Source organism: Larus michahellis, chromosome 13, assembly GCF_964199755.1.
Source record: "Larus michahellis chromosome 13, bLarMic1.1, whole genome shotgun sequence".
Taxonomy (NCBI): Eukaryota; Metazoa; Chordata; class Aves; order Charadriiformes; family Laridae; genus Larus; species Larus michahellis.
In genome coordinates this window covers 2,786,881-2,801,779 of record NC_133908.1, presented here as the reverse complement: position 1 = coordinate 2,801,779, position 14,899 = coordinate 2,786,881, and the positions used below count along the sequence as shown (strand labels likewise).

Here is a 14,899-nt window from a genome sequence, read left to right as displayed (position 1 = left end):
GGGTCGAGCCAGTAGGATCGGCAGAGGGAAGGAGCGCGCAGTCTCTCATGGCGGGGACAGGGCTGCACCCGCACTGAGAGCAGAGAGAGCCTGACGAGGGCTGGCACGTTCGGACCAGGACACGTTCGGACCAGGACCAGGACCTTGGGAAGACCAAGGCAGGAGCAGCACGTGAGGATTCCTCTCCTGCATTCAGACGAGCTGATACACTAGTGTTTTCCCGAGGATGATCAGATCCCACATTATTTAGACTTCCCTAGGCTTTTTGGATTTTGAATTAACACGGCCAGTGTCTCCTCCCCTTTTGTACTGAGAGAGACACGTTTTGCTCAGCGTACAGCAAGCCGTGCCTTGCAAAGCATTCTACAAGAGTGAGGCTGGGTTGGAAGCTTGGATCCAAAATCAAATTTGCCTAAGAATTTGCCCTAAGAAAAGCTGTGAAGATATTGTTCGCCTCTTGCGGTGGCAGAATATAGCCAGAAAGTTTTGACATGGAGAAAAAATGTGGGTCCAGGATTTAATCTGGAGCCACAGGTAGTTTGTTACGTGTCTCAGACTTCGGTCAAGATCACGGACAGATGTTTTAAAACCATTTGTGGGAAAATTAAATATTAAGATAGATGTACTATTCTGTCCTCATCATGAACCCTTTCCATAGAATCACAGCATGGTTTGGGTTGGAAGGGACCTTAAAGAGCACCCAGTGCCACCCCCTGCCCTGGGCAGGGACACCTCCCACCAGCCCAGGTTGCTCCAAGCCCCGTCCAACCTGGCCTTGAACCCCTCCAGGGATGGGGCAGCCACAGCTTCTCTGGGCAACCTGCGCCAGGGGCTCACCCCCCTCACAGCCAAGAATTGCTTCCTCACATCTCATCTCAATCTCCCCTCTCCCAGTGTAAAACCATTCCCTGTGATCCTGTGGCTCCCCTCCCTGCTCCAGAGTAGCAGGACTACAGCGACACCGGTATTTAACCGCATTGTTTCGTCTTAGGAGGCAGCAGGGAAAAGCGCCTGGTTCCAAGGTGCACGTGGACATAGAAACTGCCCCAGTTCAGCCCAATCTGTTTATAACCAATGTCATTAGAAGGTACCGCTTCTGCTTCTGCAGTGGAGGGAAGACCCTTATAATTTTAGCGTGATATAGAAACAAAAATTCACAAATGAGATTAAACTGATTTAAGAAGTGCTTCTGATTTAAGTAAATTGCTTTAGTAATGGGCTCAGCTAAATGAGGGTAATTTCTGCATGCCTCCATGCTCTAAACCAGAAGCAGGATGGGTTTCTCATTCCTCATCACTGGCAACTCACTGATTTTGCTGATTTGCTGTATGTTTTTATTGGGTGATGCCTCTCCTGGGCACAGGAAAGTGTATGACACAGGAGGCACTGCTGTACGATAGCAGAGGTAGAACCGGTGTCACTCCATTATTTTTTTACCTACTGAAAATAATTCTAAGAGAGAAGAAGGAGGAATCTGGAATTAATGGGCTAAATTCTGTCCTGGGTGTAAGTAACCCAGCTGTCTGCAAGCAGACAGCAGTGCTATCTTACAATTAATTTGGCCAAAGGACTTATTTTCACAGGCAGGGGGAGAGGAGCTGATTAGTAGTCCGCACTAGCCTGCTTTTTTAACTTGAAATATGATGTTTCAATGTGTGATGGGAGCTCTGTCGGTGGAGTGCTGCTTTAAAAATTAATAAAGACTTTCCTCACAGCCACATTATGCGGCGTTCTATATAGACTATGATCTCATAACCTCCTCCTCTGGCTCGCTCACGCACCGGCTGCTGAAACCTAAGATGAGGTCTTTTTTTTTTTCATTTAGAGACACTCCCCAGTCTTCACAGAGGCGCAACTGCGAAGCTAATCAAACTCAATGGCTTCTTGGCTGCTGTAGGAAAAAAAAACCAAACCAAAACACACCAAAAAAACCGAGGAGCGCAAGAGGAACTGTGCTGGTTTCCGACCCGGGAGTACGGTGTAGAAACCCCCCACCGTCACCCAGCTGTTGCAATACAGCACGAACTGCACTAGGGGAGTACACAGCATGCTTGCTTTTCCAATACAAACATCAACCAGGGTGAAATCAGGTATTTTAAAAAGGATAAAAACACCCCTTGTCAAAAAATGGAGGCATTCAAGAATAACAATTAGACCAGAAAATGTAAGGCTTTGACAAATACATACCCTCTAGTAAGTAATTCGACTTATGTACAGTGAATGCTGGCTATAAAGTGCTGGTCAGCTGTTTCTCTAGCAAAGCTTGCTTGACCCAGCAACTAATAGATGAAAGTCTCCAAAACTTAACCCTTGGTTCACGCTAAACATCCAATTCAGAACTACAAAAGTGAAGCAAATCAGGATTAACGCAGCATTTGGGGTACCGGACCTGCTCTTGTTTGCACTTGGGAAGCACCACAGATTTGGTTGTTGTTTCACGAGAAGAACAACAGGCAGCACGTGTCTCCTAATGTTTTTTGCTGAACGTTGGGAACCACCAAGGAGGAGATTGTTCCCCTGGAAGTTCTGGGTTTTTGGTTTTTTTACAGAAAAGCCCGTCCACGGAGGGTGAGGACTGAGGGAGATGAGCCAATCGCTTTGTTACTGAGGTTGATCGCTGATTTACGGGGCTTTCCCAAAGTGGGGCCTCTCTGGTAAGAACAGCAGAACTTTCCCTTCCCTTTGCTGTAACCTTGCAGGGGAATTGCCTCTTTGGGAAAAATGCTACAAGAAGTCTCACGGCTGCAGCCCCAACTGGGCAGCGCGGCAGGAAAACCAACGGCCACGCGCGCCGGAGGCACAGAAGATGCAAGGGAAAATGGAATAATGCATATTCCGGGTGAGAAGTTTGGTAAACATTGAGAACTCGGGAGCTGGTAACTGTTAAAGGTGAGGAATCTGTGGCAGAGCCCTCTCTCTCTTGCACTGAGAAATAAATGCAGGGCAGCCCCTGCGGCCGGCGGGCAATGGCGGGGGGCTGCCTCCGCACAGGGGGTGCACACGCAGGGCCAGGGGGGACCCGCTGCCTGTCCTGTATAGCACAGAGACGCCTCCCCTCCTCCTCATCAATTATTTTCTGCTCAAATTGGACGCGTGTGATACCGCCCACACAAATTTCACTTCCTCCTTTGAGTGATTGGCAGAAAGCTGTATTTTTAAGGCTCTGCCCGGATCCGGCAGTCACTAATCCAGCCCTTGCAACGCTGCTGACATCGGCTGAGGCTCCTCCTTTTGCTAGAAGAATTCTTACTTATCTCAGTAGGAGACCGAGCCGGTAAGGAGTACAGGATGCATTATCGAGGATGACTAGGAAAATGTTTTATCGGTCTCTGTGGTTCTCAGACCATCCAAACTCTATCAACAGACAAACTAGACTTAGCTACACGGTGCCCCCCAACGCTGCACGCAGTACAACGCAGGGCAAGGTTATTCGTTAGGAACAATCCGCTCTCTCAGCACAGCCCCTTCTGCTCTGTGTGAAGTGACTCGGATCAATAACACCCGTGAACGCGTGCGCAGGGGCCCAAAACACATCGGTGAATATTTGATAAAGGGAGAATTTAGCTTTTAGATTGCTTAGAAACATTTCTCCTGCAGTAGTGGAAAATGCAAGGTTTGACTGGGCTTGTTCCTCGACTGGGCGAGGGTCGGGAAGCATTTTTAAAAGCCAAGGAGCCAAACGTCCTTTGCAAATTGGGTTCTTAACGTTCCTTTTTGCCTTTGAAAAGTCCCCCCCTGCCAGGAGAGGGACAACTTTCTGGTGCAAATACCTGAAGCTGGGAAAAACGTTTCTAAAAAACTGCGCATAATAATTCCTATAAATAGCGTCTGGAAGGTATCCTGAATCTGACAGGTAGTTTTGGCAGCAAGAAAAAAAAAGCGCTCAGTACTAGACTGAAAAAAGCCCTTTGACTACTAAAGACAAGTTCTCCTGTTAACCCCTAGTCTATTGATTAGTCTAGATATAACTCTCTGCCCTGGTTCAGAGGATTTGAGACTGCTGCAGTCACCAGCCAGGAGAATTAGCAGCTCCGGAGCCGCGGGAGATGCTGCACTCGGAGGCTTTGAGGCATACGCTGCAGGGAAAAAGAGCTGGGCTGGCTTTGCCACCTCGGTGAATGCTGCTTCCCAAGCTCCGAACCGTCAAAAGAAAAAGAACTGCCCCAAAGAAAATCAAGTTTTATAAAGTTCTGGGCTAGATTATTTGTTTTGTCTTCATTTATGCAGAGATTGAAAGAAAGAAAGAAAGAAAGAAAGAAAGAAAGAAAGAAAGAAAGAAAGAAAGAAAGAAAGAAAGAAAGAAAAAGAAAGAAAGAAAGAAAGAAAGAAAGAAAGAAAGAAAGAAAGAAAGAAAGAAAGAAAGAAAGAAAGAAAGAAAGAAAGAAAGAAAGAAAGAAAGAAAGAAAGAAAGAAAGAAAGAAAAAATAGCACCTTCTCAACAAGTAGTATTTTTTGCTATCTTGTGTATAAATATTAATAACCAAAATAGATTTCTCCTTGTCCCGTGTTTCAGAACATCCTCTTGGGGAAACTGTAGCACCACAGAGAGGCAGTTTAGCCCCAGACAAATATTAAATGTAGCACCAGAGAAACTAAAGTCATAAGAAAAGCTTATCTCACCTGGTGCTATAGCGCTTAATATATACACACACAAACTGTCTGTCGTCCAAGCTGCGAAGCGCCTGTCCCCCACCACCACGGCTACGACATGCCCCTTCCGCAGCAAGTTTGGTCTCTCAAGACATGATTTAACTCGGGATGTATGGATTACGTTTCAGCCTGCTGCACTGGAAGGAGCGTTTACCTTGCCATGAACAGGCGCGGTGGAGAAAATGCTAGCGTTACAGCAAGGACATCACTAATCTTTTGACTCAGACTGCAGGAGCATGAACGCTCAGACCACCATCATCTACAAGGAATGTTGCTTACGTTCTCAACAAGGCATGCACGTTTTAACGTATGCATACAGGAGGGTTTACATTCTTCTATATATAAGCATGTATGTGTCTCTGGTTTGCTGCTGGGCCCTTGAACAGCTCCTTCCGCGCAAATCCTTCTTCACGTTGCCCAAAGCACTTCCAACATCTTCCACGTCTTTCTTTATCTCCACTCTTCACAGCTGCTGCTCAGGCTCTGGATTCCCTGTAGGAAAAGGGGAAACATCTTTCTCCAAGGGCACAGGGTTTTCTCCAGCCTAAGAAAGCAAAAGAATTGTGTTTGGTTTTAATTATATTGATGCATCGGTTACAATAAAAGCTTCTTTTAAATTTATGTTTGAACCCTCCTGCTAAATTTACTGACGAGAAGAGGTATATAATTTATGGGGAGGATGGTTTTGTGGTTCAACACAAGAGATGACGCCTTTATTCCCATGCTACTGCAGGATTCCTGGCGCGCCCTCTTTTGCAAGGCTCGTTCTTTTGGGTGCTCCGTCTTCGTTTACATCACGTTAACAAAAATGTTAACTTTTAGGGAAGCCATTAATTTTGTTACAGGTAGGCAACGGGGCGCGTTGGGTATCACAAGAGACTGGAAGAACTCACTCGTTCCTGGTTCTGCCACTGATTAGATTTGTGGCCTTGGGCAAACCACTTCTTTCAGTTGCTGCTGTAAAATGAGGGCAGTAATAACTTATTTGCCTCATAGGTGGGCTGCAAGCCTTAATTAATAAAGTGCTCAGAGAAAGGCACCCATCTAAGTGCAAATTAGCAGGAGAGGTGCCCAAGGGGCATCTACTCTAAAATTCCCATTTCCCACATTTATACCTAGGTTTGTGGGTACCGGCAGTCGCTGGGGCGGATCCCCGCTGTCAGACGGCGCTGTCTCGCTCGCAGAGACGGGGACAAGGAGTGATCTTATAAAAACCTCAGCGGAGAAATCTCTGCCGGCCTCCTGGATGAGGTGATTTCACCCGGGTGGGAGAAAGGAGGGGGGAGCAGCTGACTATGCAACTGCATCAGCTATGAAGTCAGAGTGTAATTAGGGCTGGCAAACAGCTTTGGGGCAGACTCTGAGCGGCGTTACTCCCCTGTAAACCCGCAATCGCTTCCCTTCCGTTACCACAACTCAGTGGCGCTGCCTCTGCGCTGCCCCGAAAGCTCCGCTGTGAGGACAGCGGGCAGATCCGGGTGCTGCAGCGGGCTCTGGGTAACCCAGAACCTCCCTGGCTCAGCCTCCAAAGATTTAACCGGCTCTGCTTTATCCCAGCTCCAGCTGCTGCCGCGCACGGGATGCGGCAGTTACAGCCTCTCCCTCCCCCGGTTTACAGCCTTGCTTTCCAGTTTCAAGGAATCTGAAGCAACAGTGAAAATCGCTTCAAGGACTAATGCCAGAATGAGTCGTCTAGACTTGAAGCACACTTTGATTTGTCTTGCCGTGATCAAGGCTAGCAGCTAGCCACGCCGTTCTTAAGGCTTCTCTATCTGCACGCACACAGACTTAATGCACCCGCTCTCTGGAAGTACTGGAGGTATTTTTAAAGGTTTTTTTGCAGAGCTACTTAGCTTTTTTGGCAGAAGGTAAACAGGAAAGGCGTTCACTACTTGAGAAAGTGCGAACATGGTACTACTGCCTACACAAAAACAGCCAAGAGAGCACAGACCCTCAATAAACAGCTGGCAGCACGTAGCCCGGAGGCTGAAACGCGTCCCCGCTGGGTCTCCTGGCTGCGCGGGTGGGAGAGAGCCCCCCTGCAGCCCCCCGATCTCCGCCCGCCCTTGCAGGACCCCACACGCAGGCCTGGGGCAACGTGGAGCACGGACAGACAGACAGACAGAGCCACAGACTTCTCTAGATTTGTGAAACGTGGCAAGGAGGAGATTCTGGGCACCTGCCCTTCTCACAGGAGGTGTCTCCATAGGCAGGTCTTCTCCATTAACCCCACCGGCTCTGCTGGGGTGGGGAAGCGGGGGCGCAGCCGCAGCTGACAGCGGGGTCCTGAGAAACGGGGCTGGCGATACAGGGGAATATAATATAATATAATATAATATAATATAATATAATATAATATAATATAATATAATATAATACCCACGATGTGGTTGCTTACATTCAAGGGGGCGAGATAGTTACTCAAGTTACATTGGAGTGAAGACTTCAGGAGTTGATTAAAGGTTTTCCTCCAAAGCAAAACCGTTTAATCCTTATTTATTATTTCTCCTGTAGCAGCACTTCCAAATGCCAGCTATGAACCCTTGTCCTACTGTGCCATCTGCGGCCCGCAACAGATCATCCTTGCTGTCATTATATTTTACAAACTGTCTCTCTGTGTCACTTAACGTATAGAAAATCTATAAAAACCTGTAAAAGTTGATAAATCCTCAGACATCTTGAACTCTCAGTGATAAATCTGCTCTGGGGCAGGCAAAGAGCTCCGCACAATGTTTATGCATCTCACAAGCCCCATTCTAAGAGCTTAAATGGCTCTTAAGTTTTGCATCAGCCTCGTGCCGGCCTCCTGCATAAAGGTGAATTTCATGGAAAGAATAAAAGAGAACCCCAGAATCCTGGCCTTCGGCCCATCTTTCAATAAAACAATTTTGAATATCCTAAACTGTGTTAAAGCCATTTCTGGGTGCATATTGGCTGCATTGCCAGTATCTGACTCATTAATGGAATATACTTTGAGCCAAATTCTGATCTCATTTACAGCACTGTAAATCCAGGGCAACCCAATTGACTTCAGTGGAGTTACTCCAAATTTCCCACAATAGGCACTCAGCAGATAGATAGATCAAAATTCGGTACTTTGGGTCTGAAAAAGGCTGAGGAAAGCCAAACTACATCCCATTTCCAATCCTGGGGTGGATAGTAAGTGGGAAAGAGTGCCAGCATATCCCCTCTGCAGAGCTGCCGAAAAATTGTTTGGTTTATGTGTCATTTGTACAGTGTTGAAACTTCGCGGGGGGACTGTCCGCTACTATCAAAATTTTTCATTTACTTGCACAGAAAGGAATTATAGCTGTCTTCCTATAGGAAAAATGTGGTGTCTATTGAAGACATGGATTGACGTGAAAAAGAAAGACATCACTTGCTTTGAAATTTTTCATGGGAACCACCATTCCCTTTGGTGATGTATCCCCCCCTCTTCCTGGTCATTTAGGGAGATGTGGACCCTGCTCAGGAAGTTGCCCTTATTCATTGCACCTATTAAGCGATAAGGTTGTGAGGTGACAAATCATGTTGGCTGCTATTTGCAAGACCATCTCAGCCAGCCTTGACACATCCCATTGCTTTTAATAGATACGGGCGTCTCGACTTCTCAATTAATTTGGACTCTCCAGCCTTAAATCCTACAGTTTTATCACACAGTTTGCTAAGCTGGTGTTTACCAAAAAAACCCACACAAGCAGCTTTTTCTCGGGGCTGCTGAGTCGGATGGGCACGAAATGACTCAGGTAGGGGGTCTCTAGTCTCATCTCAGCATTTCTTTGACTAATCTTTATTCAGAGACAGGACACAAAGCCGTGCTTTGGTACCACCTGCATAAAGCCATAGGAGAATCTGAGCTCCTGTCCCCTAAAGCACTTGGCAAAGGGAGTTCTGCTCACGGCTAACGTGTCAGCGTGTAACTTCTTGATTTAAATGGATTACACAGGCAATTCGGTTGGCGCACGTTCCACTCCTAATAAACAAATAACAGTTATTGATATATTTAAACAACAACAAAATATTCAAGGGCTTGGATTGCTCAGGGAAAGCTTGAGACAGGGACAAAACGAGGCGCTCTCGCTTCCTTCCTCACCCAGCAGCAGGTTAATGAGAAAACAAGGGCTGGGCAAGAGCCCTGTCAAATTCCCAAGCAGCCTGCATCCATGTGCACTCACACTTCATTAGCATCTCTGCGGGAGATGGAAGGGGAACTTGGAAGACCAAAAAATAATTAGGAGGGGGTTCAAGAGGTAAGACGAAAGAAAAGTAGAACTACTGGGGAAGAACTCGGAAGAATGGTGTGTCCGGGAGATCCCAGCACAGGAAGATCAGACGGGGTAAAGAAATATGTTGGGGCTCCAACCTTTCCACAAAGAAGTGGCCTGCTTGGCCACAGCCCACCTGCGGAAAGAGGCATTTCTGGACTGCTGTTTATTTTTGAAAACTCTGCTGCTTGTTTCTTACGAAAGTTAATGCTGAAGATTTTCCTTGTGCAACTTAATTGTGAAGTTGGGGCAAGGGCGGCGGGGACCTTTGGCATTTTTGGAGTAGGATGCTTGCCACCAGCAAGAGCAGGCTCCTTCTTCCTTATTTATCCAGGAGGATAAACAACAGCGCTCGCCTCTTTGTGTCAGGGATGCACACAGGGCGCAACACGCTGAATGTTTGTCCTCGTGCAGAACTGCAGCGCACTGCTGAGCTCGTCGGCTTAGTCCTGCGCCAGCCGTACTGCCTCTGGTCCTTAATTTTCTTTGCACTCCTGCACAGCTCAGTGTGACATCTCCAGAAATCTTATCAACCCAATTTTAATACAGATAATTAACTGCACTGAGACTTTGGACAGAGCAGCTCCGCATGAACCTCGCAGCAAACAGTGGGGGGAATTACTGGCAACACAGTGGGCACAGAACCAGGCTGGTGAAGCTGGCAGGGACAAGTAGGGTTTGATTTTAATACACAGCCACTTCTGAACTAATAGAGCGAAATACAAGTGACATCGTATGCCAAACTGGCACATGACAACTATACTTCATGCCCTGGCTGGGTATTTCAAGGTGATGTCAGATTATGTATTATAAACCCACCATTTGCAAAGCATTCATCCCCAAATCCCAAGCACGGTCCACAGATACGAGTTGGTCACACGCAGAGGCCCTAATCCTGCTGTCACTGGCATCACCTGGGGGCTGTGAGAGCGGCAGAAGTTCCCTGGAGCACAGGATTATTCCCTGAGCTGCGCTGTTGTGTAAAGCCACGAGGACCTAAGGGAACAACTACCAACCTTCTTCCTCAGAAACACTACGTACGCTCACGGCAGCCAACGCAAAACACCGCTACCACTTGAAAAAGCAGGAGCGGAGCTCAAGTAGTCAGCCAAGCTGAAACTGGCCTTTTCCTCTAACTTCTCTATTCCTTCTGCAACCACTGGAATCACGAGACCAACGCTGACTTTGCAGCGCGTTTATTAAGCGTTCAAGTTATTCTCCTCTGATGAGCCGTTCCATGAAATCCCAAGATCACAAGTGCTCAGAGCCTGGACTTCCCATCTTGTTGCAGAACAATGTCATTATCGCTGCAGAGTGTCTCTGGGGGTGGCAGAAAAATACGTATTCTGTTCAGAAATACTCTGCTGAGTTAATAAAACTCTGCTCTCTTACCACATCTCAGAGTCTAACCCAGCTCGCTGCACTATCACTGGGCTCTGAGACACTGCAGATAATCAGATACCTCCACTGGTGTGAGCAAATTACTGTTTGGGATGAACAGAAAAGATTCTTAACGGCGAAAATAACCCAGAAACTGAGGTGTAGATGATATATTTAATTATTCTGGAGTTGCATTGTATTTTCAGCTGCAGCTTGGTCACTTGCGCCTTAACAGCTTGCCAGGAGTCAGACGGGTCAGTCCACTGTGCATAGGGGCAACCAGGAGACTGCTACTGGCTTGTTATTCTCCCACATCTGGCCTCTTTATCCCTGAAACTGCTTCACGTCACACACAAGGATCTTCTTTTCAGAGACTTACATTTGTATTTGTGTCCATGAAGCCCCAGAGCATTTGGAGGCAGCTCAGCACGTCCTGTCTGCGGCAGCCTTTGAAGCTGCGAGGAAGGACTGTGCATGCTGAAGGAGCTCGCCTCCGTCGCGTTGAGGATAATGCTTTGCTTTTCCATTGCGTCTTTATCAAAGCAATTTCTAAGCAACTGGTTATTGTTGGGCCTGAAGTGCAGAAAGCCAGACAGAGGTGAGGGCAGAGTCAACAGCAGAAGAGGCTGGGAAAGAAAACACTATCTGCCGAACCAAAGCTATGCAAACCTTCCCAAAAACTAAAAATCCAAATAGCCTTGGCCTCGTGGGACTGCCGGGACGTGTGGGCTGAGTGTGTGCACGGCACACGGGCTTTCTCTGCCAGCCCTTCTCACCTGCTGCCTTCTCTACACGGGATGAAGGCCCAGACTGGGCAGGGAGGAATTTCCCCGGGTTCTTTAGAAAGAAAAGGACACTTGAGACACTCGATAAGGGAGATCACTGCAGTCTCCCCCTTGGATTTCCACTTTTTTTGAGCTCAGAGGCGCACTCAAATCAGACGGGTGGGTTTGCTTCCGAACGCTCGAACCAAACTTGCCCCACGCTGACGGGATGGGAAAGAAGATGTCTAAGCTCTGCTCCTGACCGCAGTCCCAGTCTCTAACCCCTGTCCCACCACCAGCACTGCCTCTTGAAGGGCTTTGCTGGCCACAGCTCCGCAGACACCATCCCAGAACCTCTACGCTGATGATGTTACAGGAATTGAGGCTTTGATTAATCCAAAAAAACAGTTTTGTTCTGGCTTTGTTTTCAAAGAAAGCTTTCCAAAGGTAACCAGCTCAACCTGCTGACAGACGCAGCGGTTGTGGCTCAGACAGACAGAGGACAACAATGTCCCCCCACGCACACACCAGTGCACACACACACACACAGTGCTGCTGGAAAACCTTATTTTTAAACTCTCTCAACAACCATACTTTTTCTCCACACTATTTAATGGTATTTCATGCACCTAAAAAGCATGCAAGACATTCTGCAATAGAAGACCTGATTCCTGACAACTAAGGTCCGGCCCGAGAGTTGCAAACAGTTAAGCTAAAATAGTACCAGGTCAGCCACAGAATTGGTGGCATTTTTCAACTGATTTCAAGCTCTTGTCTGAACCCTGTCTCAGCTGGTGGGATACGAGCGTACGCTGAAAGTTAGCCATGCACTTAAGGTCTTTCCTGAACACAGACAGACATTCACAGGTACCACTTAAAGCACCCAAAACAGGAGCCCTTGCTCCTCATGTCTGTGAGGAGAAATCCACGTCCCAAAAAGCACTTCAGAGCTCCCAAAATCCCTGAGGTGACCCCACGTATGCTCAGGTATTGCCTTAGGCTGGTGCCTTACAGTTTAAGGTACTTAGGACAATTACCGTCCCCCCCTCTTACAAGGGCTGTGAGCAGCTTTCCTCCCCAAGTCTTGTGAGATGCCTGGTGCTCCCAGGGCAGAGCTGTCCCCACCAGCCCAGGAGGTGTCACCGGGATGACAACAAGGGTTACAGGACCAGGTATGTCCCACTTCCCTGCTGCTGGTTTGCTAGGTGGCTCTGGAGCACAGTGGGGGCTCTAGGAACCAGAGTAACTGGACTTGGACGCGTTTCCCTGGGGCTTGGGACTGCCCTTGGGGAAAGCCTCTGGCACTGAACACCACATTATCCGAAGCACAGAGCCAGGCACACACAGCCAAAGTCCCAGGCTGTCCTGCTGGATTGTCCCGTGGTGACATCCCGCCACCCAGGGACCTTAGCAATGGGTGCCCCGCAGCACTCGCGGGTCTGAAGCCCAAGGGGGGATGGCAGGACCCGAGGGAAGTTCCTCCACTCACAAGAGGGCTGGAGGTTTGCAGGCACGGGTGTGCTGCCGGGCCAGGAGCCTGCCAGCATCCTCCACCGCCCAATGGCCAGCAGTCCGGGTGCTGCTGGCCCGCTTGGGGCCACAAGTTTAGAGGCAAAACTGGCCCGTGAGAGCACAGATGACCCGGGCTGGGGGAGGCGCAGTGCTGGAAGCCAGGAAAGTTTCAGGAAGGGAAAAGGGGGTGTTTGGGGAGTCCTGGGAAAGGGGGGAAAGGAGAGAGGAGCCAGAGGAGAGGGAGAGGGAGAGGGAGAGGGAGAGGGAGAGGGAGAGGGAGAGGAGAGGAGAGGAGAGGAGAGGAGAGGAGAGGAGAGGAGAGGAGAGGAGAGGAGAGGAGAGGAGAGGAGAGGAGAGGAGAGGAGAGGAGAGGAGAGGAGAGGAGAGGAGGAGAAGGGGCGAGGAGACAGGAGAGGTCGGTGCGACCTGTCAGTGCCGGCACCGGCAGCCCGGGGCTCCGTGCGCTGCCACGGCCGCCATCCGCCGCCGCCGCCCGGCGGGTACCGCGGACAGCGCGCTCCGCCGGCCGGGCCCTCCCCTCCCCGCCCGTCCCGGGCCCCCGCGGCCGGATCCTGCCCCACCGGACCCCCCGGGCCACGGCACAGCGGGCCGCCCCGCGCCCAGCCCGTCCCCGCCGCCGCCTCGCCGCGCCCCCGTCCCCGTCCCCCGGCGCGGTGCCGACCTGTTGCGCGTCCCGCCTGCTCCCCGCTCCGGCCAGCGCCCCTCTGGCCTCAGAGGCTCCTCCTGCGGATCAGCCAGGCCAGCGCGGCGGCGGGCGTGAGGGCGCACAGCAGGCACACCACGGCGGCCAGCCGACGGCCGGCCGAGGGGCCGCGGCCCCGCGCCTTGCGCCGCGCCGCCCGCTGCTCCAGCTCATCGCCCAGGCGGCGCAGGCGGGCGGCGACCAGGCGGGCGGCGGCGGAGGGCCGGGCGGCGCGGCCGGGGCTGCAGGGGCAGGGCGCGGGGGGGCCGCCGTGCAGCGCGCAGGGGCACATGGCTGCGCCGCCGCTCGCCGCCGAGTGCCGCGGCGTGTGCGGGCGGGCGGCAGGGCCGGGGCGGCGGCGGGCGGGGGACGGGGGGGTTACATCATCCCCCGCGGGGCGGCGCTCGGCCGCGGGGAGCGGGCGGGGGGGACGGGGCGGCGGGGAGCGGGAGGGGGGCTGAGGGGGTGAGGGGGCGGTGTGGGGATGGTGGGACGGTGTGGGATGGGGGGACATTGTGGGGATGGGGGGACAGTGTGGGATGGGGGGGACAGTGTGGGATGGGGGACAGTGTGGGGATGGGGGAAAAGTGTGGGGATGGGGGAAAAGTGTGGGGATGGGGGGACGGTGTGGGGATGGGGGGGTGGTATGGGAATGGTGGGACAGTGTTGGATGGGGAGCGGTGCAGGGGTGGAGGGAAAGCGTGGGGATGGGGGACGGTGTGGGATGGGGGGACTGTGGGGATGGAGGGGACTGTGGGAATTGGGGGTGGCATGTGGGGATGGGGGGACAGTGTGGGATCGAGGGGACAGTGTGGGATATGGGGACTGTGGGGATGGAGGGGAGAAGGGGGGATGGAGAGGACGGAGTGGGGATGGGGGGACAGTGTGGGATAGGGGGAAAGTGTGGGGATGGAGGGGACAGCGGGAGATGGAGAGGACAGTGTGGGATGGGGGGACTGTGGGAATGGGGAGGGACAGTGTGGGATGGGGGGCAGTGTGGGGACGGAGGGGACAGTATGGGAATGGGGAGGGGCCGTGTGGGGATGGAGGGACAGTGTGGGATGGAGAGGACAGTGTGGGATGGAGGGGACAAGGGGGGATGGAGGGGACAGCGGGAGATGGAGAGGACAGTGTGGGATGGGGGGGACAGTGTGGGAGGGGAGGACTGTGAGGATGGGGGGGACTGTGGGGATGGGGGGACAGCGTGGGGATGAGGGGACTGTGTGGCGATGGGGGGACAGTGTGGGGATGGAGGGGACAGTGTGAGATGAAGGGGATGCGGGTGGGCAGTGAGGGTATTACATAGAGCTGGAGGGGATTTCATCACCCAAAGTGTTACTCATTCTGATCACATTTCGGGTGGCCAAAGAAGGAGTGCACACCGTCCCTACCAGCCCCCAGGCACTGGCCCAGGGGGATGTGGAGCCCCCCCCAGCCATCAGTGTGCAGGAGCAGGGCTGGGACCCCCCAGGCACGACTTCCCATCGCATGGCAGCCCTGGGATGGCAGCGAGGGCTCTCTGTGGGGTGGGAATCACCCCAAACTCACCTCTCTCTTTTCCACCTGGCAGGGGGGCTGCTGCCACCTCCTTAGCAGATCACCCTGGCATTGCAAAGGGGTCTAAG

The 14,899-nt window shown here is 51.5% G+C and overlaps 2 protein-coding genes across 3 annotated transcripts in view; one reads left to right on the top strand and one right to left on the bottom strand.

Annotated features, from left to right (window-relative positions):
* The window catches only part of RNFT2 (ring finger protein, transmembrane 2), a 39,623-nt gene extending 35,390 nt beyond the window's left edge, over positions 1 to 4,233 (top strand). The window contains exon 11 of one of the 2 annotated variants that reach the window (XM_074605906.1): positions 1,826 to 4,233. In XM_074605906.1, coding sequence (XP_074462007.1) covers positions 1,826 to 1,867 — 42 coding nt within the window. In that variant the 3' untranslated portion in view covers positions 1,868 to 4,233. The remainder of the gene's footprint in view (positions 1 to 1,825) is intronic. The other variant, XM_074605908.1, reaches the window with a different exon arrangement.
* Positions 4,234 to 13,389: 9,156 nt separating this feature from the next.
* On the bottom strand, positions 13,390 to 13,566 carry HRK (harakiri, BCL2 interacting protein; the record flags this gene model as incomplete). The annotated part of the gene is made up of 1 exon (XM_074606898.1): positions 13,390 to 13,566. A coding segment is annotated over exon 1 (177 nt), but the record flags the coding sequence as incomplete, so codon positions are not given.
* Positions 13,567 to 14,899: the final 1,333 nt, after the last annotated feature.